This window comes from Crinia signifera, chromosome 6 (assembly GCF_055691185.1).
Source record: "Crinia signifera chromosome 6, ASM5569118v1, whole genome shotgun sequence".
Classification (NCBI taxonomy): Eukaryota; Metazoa; Chordata; class Amphibia; order Anura; family Myobatrachidae; genus Crinia; species Crinia signifera.
The window spans coordinates 255,817,119-255,830,889 of NC_139222.1; the positions used below are offsets into that span (position 1 = coordinate 255,817,119).

A 13,771-nucleotide genomic window follows, 5' to 3' on the forward strand; every position below is an offset into this window, starting at 1 on the left:
GGGGCAGCTATATATAATTATATGTACGAGGGCTATAACTGTGGGCATCACATGTAAGGGGCACTACTACTGTGGGCATGACCTGTATGGGACACTATCACTGTGTGGGCATAACGTGTAAGGGGTAATACTACTGTGTGGATATTTTTCACAAAAAATACCCCGAAAAGACTGGAGTGTGCTAGAGCTTTCTTGCATGCTCTCTCCCTGCATGCAACAATTGATACATCTGTGCAATGTAATCAACGATTGCATTGTGGATTGGGCCCATTTTATAACATCAGAGCTGCATCCCTATAAAAGAGCCCAGTCATCAAACAAATAAACATTGGTAGTTTCAGTTTTGTAAAAGCTCTTGCATCTGAGGAAAGTCTGCCCGCCCCCTCACCAGTCCCCATCTATCACCGTACCCCACCCCCCATTAGGGCTGCTTCCAAAAATTTCCCTGGCTGGTTTTTCCTGCCCAATCTGCCCCTGACTCAACCTGTCTTTAAATTAAAAGTTTAAGTTTCACATTTTAGCCAAAGGCTCCCCCAAAAAACAAGAGTACCATTTTCTCTTCTTTTTAACAGCATTATTTTGACAGGATATTGCCAACACAGCTTTAATATGATATAAGGCATCTGTACTGAGCCAGCATCATAATATTAAATATTATAATATTATATTATAATAACTTCTGTAGGTACTACAAGAAAAAAAAAAAACCTAATACTGATGTTGGGATGCATCAAGCACAAAGCCTTCAGTAGCTAAGGGGTTAAGACATAGGGCCGTATTCAATGCGGCCAGTGAGAGGGTTAACCGAAAAAAAGGGACCCTCGCCGTTTTACCCCCTGGCCGGCCGTTCACCCCATTCTATGTTCCGGATGAATCCTCGCTGTCATAGGATTGAGGCTCGTGGCTAATGCAGGGAGATCGCTACATTTAGACGCGAGCCTCGCTGTTTCAGAGGTCGCACACGCCACTTCCCTGTTGCTACAATAACCTAGTGAGGGGGAAACAGCGTGTAATGACCAGGCGAGCTGTGACAGCAAGCAGTTGGCACTGCTCGCTGCCACAGCTCGCAAAATTCATTGACTACACCCCTCAATATATCTATGTGTGTGTGTGTGTATGTATATGTGTGTATGAGGGGGCGTGGCCACGGCAGGACGTGAGTGAGGGAGTGCGTCCGAGCTCCCCCCTGCACACCACTGCAATGAAGCTCTTCCCCATGTGCTTCTCCATGCGCTGGTGAGCCTATGTCGGCGCAATAAGACCTGTAGCTGCCCCCTCTGACAAACATCAAAATAGGACGCGGTGTGTGGCTTTACCCGCTGAGAGGCTGAGCGGTGATTCGGTGGGTCCGAGTGAGAGCCGGCTCCCGGACACTAGACGCTGCAGCGGGGGTCCTCCCTGTGTCTGCCTCGGCCAGTGCCTGTCTGAAGAGAGGTTGGGACGCCGGCGAGACGCCCGCACACGCCAGCACAGAGCCCCTGTAAGCGGCGGGTGAGAGACGCCGCCATCAGGGGAGCTCCAGCAGCCGGATTCGGGACGCTGTGGCGGGGGTCTACCTGGAGCCTGTCCTTACAAGTGCCTGCCCGGAGTTGTGACGCCAGTGGGAAGCCTGCGTGGAGTCCCTGCTTGCGGCGGGTGAGAGGCGCCGCGGCAGGGTGTGAATCAATCACTGACTGGCCACAGCTGGCAGGGCAGTAGTCGACTGCCTGTGAAGAGGTGGCTGTCCAGCGGGTGCCCATTGGAGCAGTGAGAAGACTACAGGAAACTGGGACCTGGCCCGGGATTGTGTGAGAGGCGGCCCGACGGGTGGACTGGCTGGACATCCGACGACTCAGTCAAGCTGCAGGCCGGTGGCAGCAGAAGGCGGGAGGTCTGGCCTATTGCCTCTGGTGTGGTACTTAACGGACACAGTGAGCCCTGATGCTGGTGGGTGAGTCGTGCTGGGCACAGCCATATTGAAGTACTGACTGACCCCCCTGGTGCAGTTTATAACTATTGCTCGTTGACTTAAATTGCCTCTATTACCTGGTGGGCTGCATAAAAAGAGCAGCAGGCACGGGGCAGTGGGGAGTACATAGCGGTGTTTCGTGTGTGTGCCCAGCAGCAGTATTGGCCCGAACTGCAGGCAAGCAATAAAGGTGGAAGAGACTGTATAGTACACAGCCTGGGCCCAGGTGGGAGACGGGTTACAGGTTGGTTACCTCACACGAGAGAAGCCTGAACTAACATTTAATCGGTGCATCTGTGAGTGGTTGGGACTAAGCAAATTGTGTTCTGACGCAGGTAGACTGAGCGTGAGTCTGAGTTACGCCGGGTCAGTGGGGCGATACATTCCTTCCTCTGGCAGAAGGGGTTTGTGTAACTCCAATCATGGGCAAAACAGGCCAAACTACGGCAGCAGCCAGACTGGAGAAATACGCCAGGTCACAGGCTGGCAGCAGCTCTCAGGCAAATACTCCGCTGTCTACTCCTACCAAGGAGAATAAAAACCCGTCACCACCTGAGGTAACGTTACAACAAGTCCTAGAAGCAATCAATACATGTGAGACTCGCCTTCTAGAACAAATTAACAAAGTACAGTCTGATATTACTCTATTGAGGAATGATGCCCAAATAATTCGTGAGAGAGTTACGGAGGCTGAGACCCGAATTGGTGCAGTGGAAGATATGATCGGCCCATTGCAGTCCCAGGTTAAGTCCTTGGGTGGACATATGATTGAAATACGTCAAAAAATGTCCGATATGGAGGGCAGATTAAGGCGGAACAATATTCGCTTTATTGGCTTTGAGGAACGCGTAGAGGGTAATGCCCCGGAAAAATTCCTGGAAGAGTGGCTGACCCAGATGTTTGGCAGTAAAGCCTTTTCTGCGCAATTTGCTATTGAGAGAGCCCATCACATTCCAGGCCGGGCTCCCCCTCCTGGTGGTCCTTCCCGTACGTTAATAGCCAAGTTCCTAAATTTTAAAGATCGGGACAGTGTGCTAAGACTGGCTAGGGATAAGGGGGACTTTGCCTATAATGGAAGGAGGATCTCTGCCTTTCCGGACTTTCCTCTGGATGTCCAGAAGGACCGTGCGAAATTTAGGGAAATTAAAGTTCGCCTTAGGGAGTTGGAATTAAAATATTCTATGCTCTACCCGTCCAAACTGAGAGTGGTGGCGGATGGGGCTACGAAGTTTTTTTTCACTCCTGGGGAGGTGGCGAGATGGCTTGATGCTACATACCCTGGAAGGAAACAGGTGTTGGCATGAAAAAGGGGTTCCTTAACTGACTTGTCAGATGCTATGTCATACTAGAAGTTCTACTTAGTTTGCCTTAGTCTCTATAATGTGTTGTGTTCAGGATGAGTGGGGTAGTGTCACCATATGTATGCTAATCTTGGTGGGATTGGTGAAATGTTTAAAGGCAAAGTTAGTGGGGGGAAATGAGCTGAATATTTTTTTCCTGTTTCTAGATTCGGTGTAAGGCAGCATGGGGTGCGGGGGGGGGGGGGGGGGTAGGCCTCTTTTGGTGGACATTAGTTATTTTTCCCAGGGGATATTCCTGATGGCTACAGTGTAAAGGGAGGGGTGGGTTGTTGATGGGAGGTAGGGATATAGGTATTCCAAGGGTTTTGGTTATACAGGGTGGGGGCGGAGGGTGGGGGGGGGGGAGTTTTTGTGGTTATGTGTATTTGTATGTGTCTATGTATGTTCACAGCAGGATCAAGATCACCCCCTAGACGGTACCTGATGGGCCTCGGATATTGGTTGAGTGACCTTTAAGTATGTGGGCTCAAGGTTATAAATCGTTATTCAGTGTAGATGGTTAAATTTTTGACCTGGAATGTCAGAGGTCTGAACTGTAAGGTAAAGAGAGCTTTAGTTCTGAAACAGTGTAGGAGTCTGGAATCTGACATCATATGTTTGCAAGAGACCCACCTGATCAATGAACGCCTGGGTTCTTTAAAACGCCCATGGATAGGCCATAGCTTCCATGCCCCTTTTTCTACCTCCTCCCGGGGGGTCGCACTTCTGGTTAGAAAATCTGTGGTTTTTGAAGTAGGCTCTGTGAAGATTGATACCGGGGGAAGATATATTTTTTTGGAATGTGCAATTGAGCATGTACGATTCTGTATACTTACAGTGTATATCCCGCCCCCATTCTCCTATGACGTGGTGAGAAAGGCGGTGGAATTTGCAGCAGCATTTCCCGAAAATATAGTAATATGTATGGGAGATTTTAACAAGGTACTCCAGCCTCGCCTTGACAGATGGAATAGGTCGGAGAGTGAAATCCTTAGAGAAGGAAATAAGTTTTCCGAGTTTATAGATGAGATAGGGTGGAAGGACCCATGGCGCATAAGAAATCCAGAACTTCAGCAGTTTTCCTGTTATTCCTCCTCTCATAAAGTTTTTTCAAGGATAGATTTGATCCTAGTCTCTGAGAAGGCCCTTAATAAAATCACCCAGGTGGACTATAGGGCACGCGGGATCTCGGATCACTCTCCGGTTACTATGGAGATTGATTTAGAGATCCAGACAGGGTATAGATACTGGAAACTGCAGGCCTACTGGTTGTCGCAAATGAGGGAGCAGGAGACAATGGAGGGAAGGATAGATGAATTCTTTGAAGAAAACGAGGGGTCCTCCCCTAATATCTTTGTGTGGGATGCCTTTAAGGCCTATTTGAGGGGGGTGTTTATCAAAAGGATAGCTTTTCTGAAACTCTCAAATCGTAAGAGGGCGAGCGAACTCGAAGTCAAAATGATTAATTTTGAAAATATATTCCTGCCCAATAAATCAGATATAGCCTGGGCAGCGTGGCAGGCTGCTCAAAAAGAGTGGGTGGAGTATTTGCAGGAGGTAACTTGCCGGAGGTTGGTCACGGGGTCGAATAGATGGTATGCAGACTCTGATAGAACTGGGAAATTTCTGGCACATATTATGAAACAGGAAAGCCCGTCCAATACTATATTTATGATTAAGTTGGAATCAGGTGAAGAGGTGATAAACACTACCGAGATAACAGAGCAGTTCTCCACGTATTTTGAGGAAGTATATAAATCTAAATTGATTTGTAGTAATGAAGATATATGTGGGTACCTGGCAGGGGTGGAACTTCCATACATGGATCCCATCTCAAAGGATATGCTGGAGGCGCCCATATCAGTAGAGGAAGTGATAGCGGCCATTAATTCTTTCCCAGGGGGTAAAGCACCTGGCCTAGATGGCCTCCCCAGGGAAGTATATCAGAAGTATATTGGGAAACTAGGCCCGCAGTTGCTGAGGGTTTTTCAATGTATGGAAGTAGAGGAGTGTATCCCTCAGTCTATGACAGAGGCCGCAATAATTATGATTCCCAAGGGTGGAAAAGACCCGTCTAGAGTTGACTCCGACAGGCCTATTTCGTTAATCACGTCGGATGCAAAGATTTATGCCAAAATACTAGCTACTAGACTACAGAAGGTAATCGACCAGGTGGTCCATTCGGACCAAACGGGTTTTAGGGTGGGGAAGTCCACTATGATAAATCTTAGAAGGGCTTATACCTATCTTCAGAACGCGGAAATGAGGGGGTCGGATGCAATGCTCGCATCATTTGATGCGAACAAGGCATTCAACTCAGTTGAATGGCCTTTTTTATGGAGGGTATTACAGGCCTTTGGGTTTGGGGAGAGGTTCATTAAAAGGGTCGCATTGTTATATCAAAATCCCAGAGCTAGAGTGACCATTAATGGGTTTACATCCCCCTCGTTCTCTCTCTCCAGAGGAACGCGTCAGGATTGTCCTCTATCCCCTCTGCTGTTTGCGGTGGTGGTGGAGCCCCTGGCGTGTGCGTTGAGATCAGCCCTGGGGGGAGGGGCCGAGGGGAGATGTACCGGACGAAATCTAGTTTCTCTGTATGCGGATGACCTCTTGGTGGGGCTGGCGTCTCCCGCGGACTTACCTGTTGTAATGAGACTTGTACAAGAGTATGGGGGATTCTCCGGCCTTACAATGAACTGGGATAAATCTAATTATATTCAGTTAGGGAGTGTAGGTGGGACTGGCCAGTCACCAATAGTTCAGTTGAAGAGGTTGGAAAAATTTTGTTATCTTGGTATTAGCTTCACTAGGAATTCAGTAGATTTTATTACTGAGAATATAATCCCGTTCATAAATGTATTAAAGTCTAAATGTCGTAGCTGGTCTAGACTCCAGATATCACAAATTGGAAGGGTCAACCTGGTGAAGATGGCAATATTGCCTAAATTCCTGTATATAGTACAACACTCCCCTTTTTTCATTGGCGATGGGTATTTTAGGAAGATAAAGAGTATTGTCTCCTCATTTATATGGAGGGATAAAATACCCAGAGTCAGGATGGATACTATGTGTCGGGATAGAGAAAAAGGAGGATTGGCCCTTCCAGATTTTAAAGTATATTATATGGCTGCCCAGATGGTACAAATTTGTGCCTGGGTTAGGCCAGGTGAGGACTCAGAAGAGTTATGGAGCCTGGTGGAGTGTGTGGATCCAGATTATTCTCCACTTCAGAGACTGTTTGTGAAGGGGCTTCGGCGGGATTTTCCCCCTATAATCAGCCAAGCCGTAAAAGTATGGAAATGGTCATGTAAATTAAAAAAAGTGGCGGGTCTGGATCCGGACACCCCTATTCTCTCCCTGCCAGGTATGAGGGAACTTAAAGAACAACAAGGGGGGAGAGTATGGAACGCCTATGGAATTAGCACACTAGGTCAATGGTGCCAAGAAGGGGTGCTGAAATCATTCTCCCAGTTACAAGCAGAGTTTGGGCTTCCGAAGGAAGTCTTTTTTAGATATCTGCAAGTCAGGAGTGCGATGTCTCAGGGCGGTAAGGTTGCGCAGTGGAATGTGGAAGAGGCTCCCTGTAAAATCTTCATTAAACAACTAGCATAGAGCAAACGCTTGTCTAAAATGTACCACTATTTGCATTCCATTGTGCAAACTGAGGAATTGGGGGCTCTACGGCTAAAATGGACAGAGGACATCCCCCAGGTTGATGAAAATAGGTGGAGGGCGGCTCTGGCAGGTCCACGGCAGGCGACCAACTCAATGAGGACAAAACAGGTCCAATTTAATATCCTCCATAGGACCTATATAACGCCAGTTAAGATGAAAAAATATGCTGGAGCAGGATCGGATAAGTGTCCAAAATGTGGAGAAGGTGAGGCCTCATTTGATCACCTGCTGTGGAGCTGTAGGGTGGTTAGCAGGTTCTGGGATGCAATAATAACAACCTTAGTTCAGATAGGTGTCCCACGAGTCACCCTAAATAAGCTAAATTTGGTTCTGGGGTGTTGGGTGGAAGGGACAATTAACAGGGAAATGAAACTACTATCTAGGAATTTAACGGCCTTAGCAAAGGTAATAATAGCTCGCAGATGGATGTCCCCTACGGGTCCCCTCCATGAAGAATGGGTCAATCTGGTCAATCAGACCAGTGAACATGAAAAATACGTGCATGCATCCAGGGGTACGTGGATTAAATATCAGGGCATCTGGGGGTACTGGAATAGGTCAGCCAACCATAGGGTTAGTAATAATGTGAGGTCAAATGTATAAACACGTGGTTCCTTATATAGTAAATAAAGGTTGAGAAGTACGTATGAGGTGTGACAACCTCTCTTACACAGATAGGGGCGTGGTAGGCCCAGTATATATTGTATAATCAAATTATTATTATTTTTTCCTTTCTAGGGTGGGGGGGGGGGGCGCACAATGTGCACGAGTAGAATAGAATTGTAAATGGTGATTTATGAAAAAAGAGGATACACGGTATGTATTTGCACTGTGAGGGAAGCTGTCATAGTAAGGTCTACAGAGGGAGTGTAGCTACTAGACAGTAGGTAGTGTAACCGAGTGATAGCATGTTGTTTTTAAGTTTGGAAAAAATCACATACAATACACTAAGGATATTGGATAGGTAGCACGGTGACGCTGTGGTTGGGAAAAATGTACGGACCCATTGACCAAGGAAATGCAAAAGATGTAAAGGGGGCATAGCTAGGAGGGTGCATTATCTAGTGAGTGATTACTGAGTGGAGAAGAGTCCAGGGGTACAATTTAACGGGCTGTGTGCAATAGGTCAAGGAAAAAATGTGTGTAGTTCAATAGGAGAGGTCTCGACAGGGGAAGCGTGACTTTGTCTATGTCTTTGTCTTCGTTTTTGTGTTTGTCTATGGTATAAAGTATAGTGCAACAAGCTGTAACACGAATAATATTCCTTGTACTGTATGTTTTTGTGTTTTGATATGGAAAATTAAATAAAGACGCAATAAAAAAAAAAAAATGTATATGTGTGTATGCGTGCGTGCGTGTGTCACTTCTACTACAGTAAAAATACAGGTAATTCATATCCAAAATGTTTAACGCTTACAGTTCTGACAAATATTGTATAAAATACCTTCAGGCTGTGTGTAAGGTCTATATGAAACATAAATTAATTTTGTGTAATTGCACAACCTTTTTTAATTATTATTATTATTAATAATAATAATAATAATAATAATCAACAATAATGTATAAAATTACCTACAGGCTATGTTTTTAGGAAACATAAATGCACTATGGTTTTGTCCCATCCCAAGATATCTCATTGTTGAATGCAAGTATTCCAAAATAAGGAAAAATCCAATATCCAAATACTTCTAGTCCCAAGCATTGTGGATAAAGGAGACCCAACCTGTAATACATTCCCACAATAATTGTCTTACGGGTCTGATGCTGATGTAAGTGCTGAGCTGAAGATGGCCAGGCAGACGGACACCAGGAGAAGCTGCATGTTGGCCCACAAGTCACCTCCGCCGAATTTGTCTCTCTGTTGTCCAATATATATATATTCTGCCACCTCCCTTGCTGGAGGCGTATGAGGATATTAAACATACTGGGGAGACAATTGGCTGAATAGTAATATTTCAACACATGAACTCTTATCTTCCATGCAGGTTATGTTCATGAACTTGCACTGATGTAATCTGATTCTGCTTTATAAGAACTTTTATAAATGTTTTACTATAGATTAGTTTAATACAATGTTAAGCAGAGTCTGAACAACAGAATCATTAAAATGATATGTAGCTGTTAGCAGTGAACATCATGTAATTTGTGTTGTGATTTACTCCGTTAAATATAATTTCTCTAATATTTAATATTTTATAAAATATACACCTAGCCTGACCTACACCACACAGCGGGAGATGCCTCGCATGAGTGAGCTGACAGGCCCTGTGCAACTCCTTTAGCATCTGGTGTCTTATTTTGCATCTTATTCGCATTGCTTTATGAATAAGATGCATCATCATACAAAATGGTACATAATATTCTGTGAGTGACAGCTGCTGTATCTGCAAACAAATGCACACAGAATTTAGGCATACCACATATCATAAAAATAGGCATGCCACATATTATGCTGCGTGTGCATCCTTTTTGGATCGTTTCATAAAAAAGCCACTTTGTTAGCGGAACCAATATCACTGAGGGAGTATCATGCTAGTTTCCTAGGAAACAGAAGCATCACTGAGGCACAAGGTATGTTATCTAGTAAAAGGGCATTTATAAAGTAAAATGGCAGTAAAAGGCTATTCCTAATGTACAGTACTGTGGCAAATTGGAAACAAATAACTCCTGTTACTGATTATTAACCCTGGTGACGAGGTTGGAGGGCGGAGCCACGGCGGCATGCGTGTGAGGGGAAGTGAGTCTCAGCTCCCCAGCGTCTCTCCCTAGCTCACCGCACCTAACTCCTGCTCTCCCCGCTGAGGATTAGCTCTAAACCCCCGGTTAAAGGCTGACCTGTGGTGGCGGAGGTTGGAGAGCGAGATCTGTCGGCAGCATCGCACTGCAGCACCCGGCGTTGTCTCCCTGTGTGCGGCGCAAGCCGGGCAAAGCCCTCTGTGAGGGCGGAAGCTGGAGGTCGCGTCATACGGCAACGTCCTGTGCTGCCTCTCTGTCTGAGGCGAGTTCCCGGCAGTAAGACTGAGGTGAGTCTTGATCCGGCTGCCCTGCCTGAAAAACGCTCTGTCCAGTGGCTGGAGGAAGCGGACTGATCCTGGTGGTGAGCGCTCCCCTGCTATCAGACCACGCTGACCCTGAACGCCGGAGGCTGAAGACTGGGGTGAGACGCCCCAAACCCAGTGGCTGCCCCATATGAGACACCATTATTGCACATCGCTGTAGGCAACAGTAAAGCACCTTTAGGCACGGAATTTGGTGACTTAACTTGTCCCCCTGCTGTGAGCTCTGTGAGGCTGAAAAACAGACGGAGGAGGACGGTCTGATGAGGCGGGTAAGAGTGTCTTTTAAGGCACAGTGACTGCTACTGTACATTGCTCATATGTATAAACCCAGCGTATGAAGTTCCCAAGGAGTACAAATTCGGAGTAAAATTAATTGCATATACCAATACTGATTTATAGTGTCAGGGGGATTGTAATACTGTATTAATCCAGCAGGCGGTGAATACCAAAAACAAAGGACTTGTATTGCCTCTTGAGGAAAGAAAAGTTTTTTTTTTTTTTTTTTTTTTAAAACACTGCCCAATTCCCCAGCACAAATAATCAGAATGGTAAAAACCGGGGCAGCGGCTGCAGCTGCAGCAAGGCAAGAGAAACTTGCACGTGCACAGACGCAGAATACAAGCAATTCGACCCCGAACACCCCCCATACTACACCTGTTAAAAATGGTGGGGAAAAGCCACAGAGCGAAGTGACTTTGCAGCAGGTATTAAACGCAGTAAGCTCATGTGAAACCAAGTTATCAGGGCAAATTGGTAAATTGCAATCTGACATAACTCTAATAAGAGAGGATGCCCAAAAGACCCGGGACAGAGTCACAGAAGCAGAGAATCGAATCTCAAATTTAGAGGACATTATCGCACCAATACAAAAGCAGATGCATACAGCATCAAATAAAATAACGGACTTACAAAACAAGGTTACTGATATGGAGGGGAGGCTACGCAGAAGCAATTTGCGGGTGATAGGGCTCGAGGAGAGAGCAGAGGGGAAAGACCCTGAAAAATTTATGGAAGGGTGGTTGGCCCAGACATTCGGCAAAGAGACTCTTACTCCCTTCTTTTCAATAGAACGAGCACACCGTGTACCCTCTAAACCCCCCATCCCAGGAGCCCCACCACGCACTATGCTATTAAAATTACTGCATTATCAGGACTGGGACAATGTGTTGAGACTTGCCAGATATAAAGAAAACATCAGCTTTAATGGACAGAAAGTATCATTCTTTCCTGATCTCCCATATACAATCCAGAAAGAGAGGGCGAGATTTAAGGAGATCAAGGAAAGGCTGAGAGCCTTAAATTTAAAATACTCTATGATGTACCCTGTAAAACTTCGTGTCCAGCACAATGACGAAACCAAATTCTTCTTCTCACCAGAAGAGGCTGCAGAATGGCTCAATAAGGTCCACCCTGGGCGAACCCAGTTGCCTGTATAAGGGGGCACGGTAGTGGACTTTTAAGGAGACCAAAAAATTGAGCATGATCACAGGGAGGGGGTGGGGGGGTGGAGGGGTGGGCAAGGGAGGTAGAAATATATATCACTCAGTTTAAAAATATTTATATATATGGGTTGATAAGAGCTGAGGATATAACAACATCCGGTGATTTTTTAGGTTGGGGAGCTGAGCACGCCTTAGAAGAAAGGGATAAATCCCTAAGTGGCTGGTTGTAAGGGCCCTCAAAAGAGTGGTTAGAGTTAAATAGTGTGTAAGAAGGGGGGAAGGTTAGAGGTATACCTAGTAAGATGGGTTATACAGGGAGGGGGGAGGGGGGTGGGGTAAATGTTTGTGTTTTATGGTATGTGATGTGTGTTGTATGTAAATCCTGCAGATCCCGTTCAGATTGTAAAAGGAAATTGGAGGCCTTTAACTGTGGCACCGTGGTGGAGATAAAGGAAAAAACTGGGAATGATTAGTGTATTAACATGGAATGTAAGAGGAGTAAACGAAAAAATTAAGAGGGCACTGGTGCTAAAACAATGTAGAGAGACGGGGGCGGACATTATATGCCTGCAAGAGACCCATTTATTTGGGGATAAGACGGCGACAATAAAAAGACCTTGGATTGAAAAGGCATATCACTCCCAGTTTTCTCCTTCCTCTAGAGGGGTGTCGGTGTTAATAAAAAAAGGTACTGGTTTTGAATGTATTACGGATAAAATAGATCCGCAGGGGAGATTTGTGTTTTTGGACGGATATATAGCAGGAATTAGATTTTGTATAATGGCAATATACATACCCCCGCCATTCTCATATGATGTGCTCAGGAAGGTTGCTGAGTTTGTGGCAGATAGGCCAGAGGCACATGTAATCTGTTTGGGTGACTATAATGCTACTATGGATCCTAAGTTAGATAGACTACAGATGAAATCAAGTAATGTCGTGAATTATAGTGGCCTGGCTGTGTTTGTTAAGCAGTTGGGATGGCGGGATGTTTGGAGGGAGAGACATCCAAGCGTCCAGCAGTTTACATGTTACTCGGCCTCATATAACTCCTTCTCTAGGATAGATATGATATTGATTTCAGATAAATTAACAAACCAGGTGGTAAAGATAGAACATGCAGCACGCGGTATCTCTGATCATGCGCCAATAATAATGCAAATTGATTTAAACCTCGATAGGGGATTCACCTACTGGCGTTTTCATCCAAGCTGGCTGGAGAAGTTTAAGAGAGGGGAGGCAATGAGAGAGGAGATAGATGACTACTTTACCCGCAATATAGCCTCGGCCAAAAATACAGTGGTTTGGGAGACATTTAAAGCATTCCTTCGAGGTCTTCTCATGAAGGAAATCGCGGGGGAAAGGAGGCAATGTCGGGAAATAGCGAAGTTGTTGGAATTAGAAATGAGGGGATTTGAAAAACAATACCTGAAGGATAAAAAGGAGACATCTAAAGAGGTATGGTTAGATGCCCAAAAAAAATGGCTGGAACATCTACAGATAATGGCTAGTTCCCGAATCTTAAAAAACTCCCATCAATTCTACCTTAATTGCGACAAAGCAGGTAAATTCCTGGCCTATATTGCTAAGGCAGACGCACCCTCAGCTACTATAACAAGAATTATCACAGAAAATGACCAGATCGTAACCACCAGCCGCGAAATAGCTAAAGTATTTGTGAGCCACTTTAAGGAGGTATACAGAAATAGAGTGTCCCTAGGGGGGGAGGCTCTTAAAAAATATTTGGAACAGCCTCAAATGCCAATCTTAGCAGAGGAGAGTAAAATAAGCTTGGATGAACCCTTTAGCCTAGAGGAGGTGGAGGAGGCCATAAGGACAATGCCACAAGGTAAAGCCCCAGGGATTGACGGTATACCAGGAGAAGTATATAGATATTTTGGGAATAACATGGCCAAAAATCTGCTCCTGTCATTCGAGGGGATGGAAAGAGAGGGTCGATTGTCCCACTCGATGACAGAGGCAGTTATTAACGTCATCCCAAAAATAGGAAAGGACCCCCTGAGTGTTGATTCATATCGCCCAATTTCTTTGATACCAGCGGATGCTAAGATATACGCTAAAATTATTGCAAATAGATTGAGTAAAGTAATACATGAAATAGTACACACGGACCAAACCGGTTTTATGGCGGGGAAGTCGACCACTATAAATCTTCGAAAAGTATTCTCGTATATGCAATGGGCTGGGGTTATGGACAAAAGTGTGGGGATCGCCTCATTTGACGCCAATAAGGCGTTTGATTCTATAGAGTGGCCTTTCTTGCGGAATGTGCTAAGCACTTTTGGC

General features: G+C 45.5%; 1 protein-coding gene across 1 annotated transcript in view; it reads right to left on the minus strand.

The window, feature by feature from the left end:
• LOC146009234 (alpha-2-macroglobulin-like) overlaps nt 1-8,862 on the minus strand; it is a 213,705-nt gene extending 204,843 nt beyond the window's left edge. The window contains exon 1 of the mRNA XM_083149395.1: nt 8,718-8,862. Coding sequence (XP_083005521.1) covers nt 8,718-8,785 — 68 coding nt within the window. The 5' untranslated portion in view covers nt 8,786-8,862. The remainder of the gene's footprint in view (nt 1-8,717) is intronic.
• Nucleotides 8,863-13,771: the final 4,909 nt, after the last annotated feature.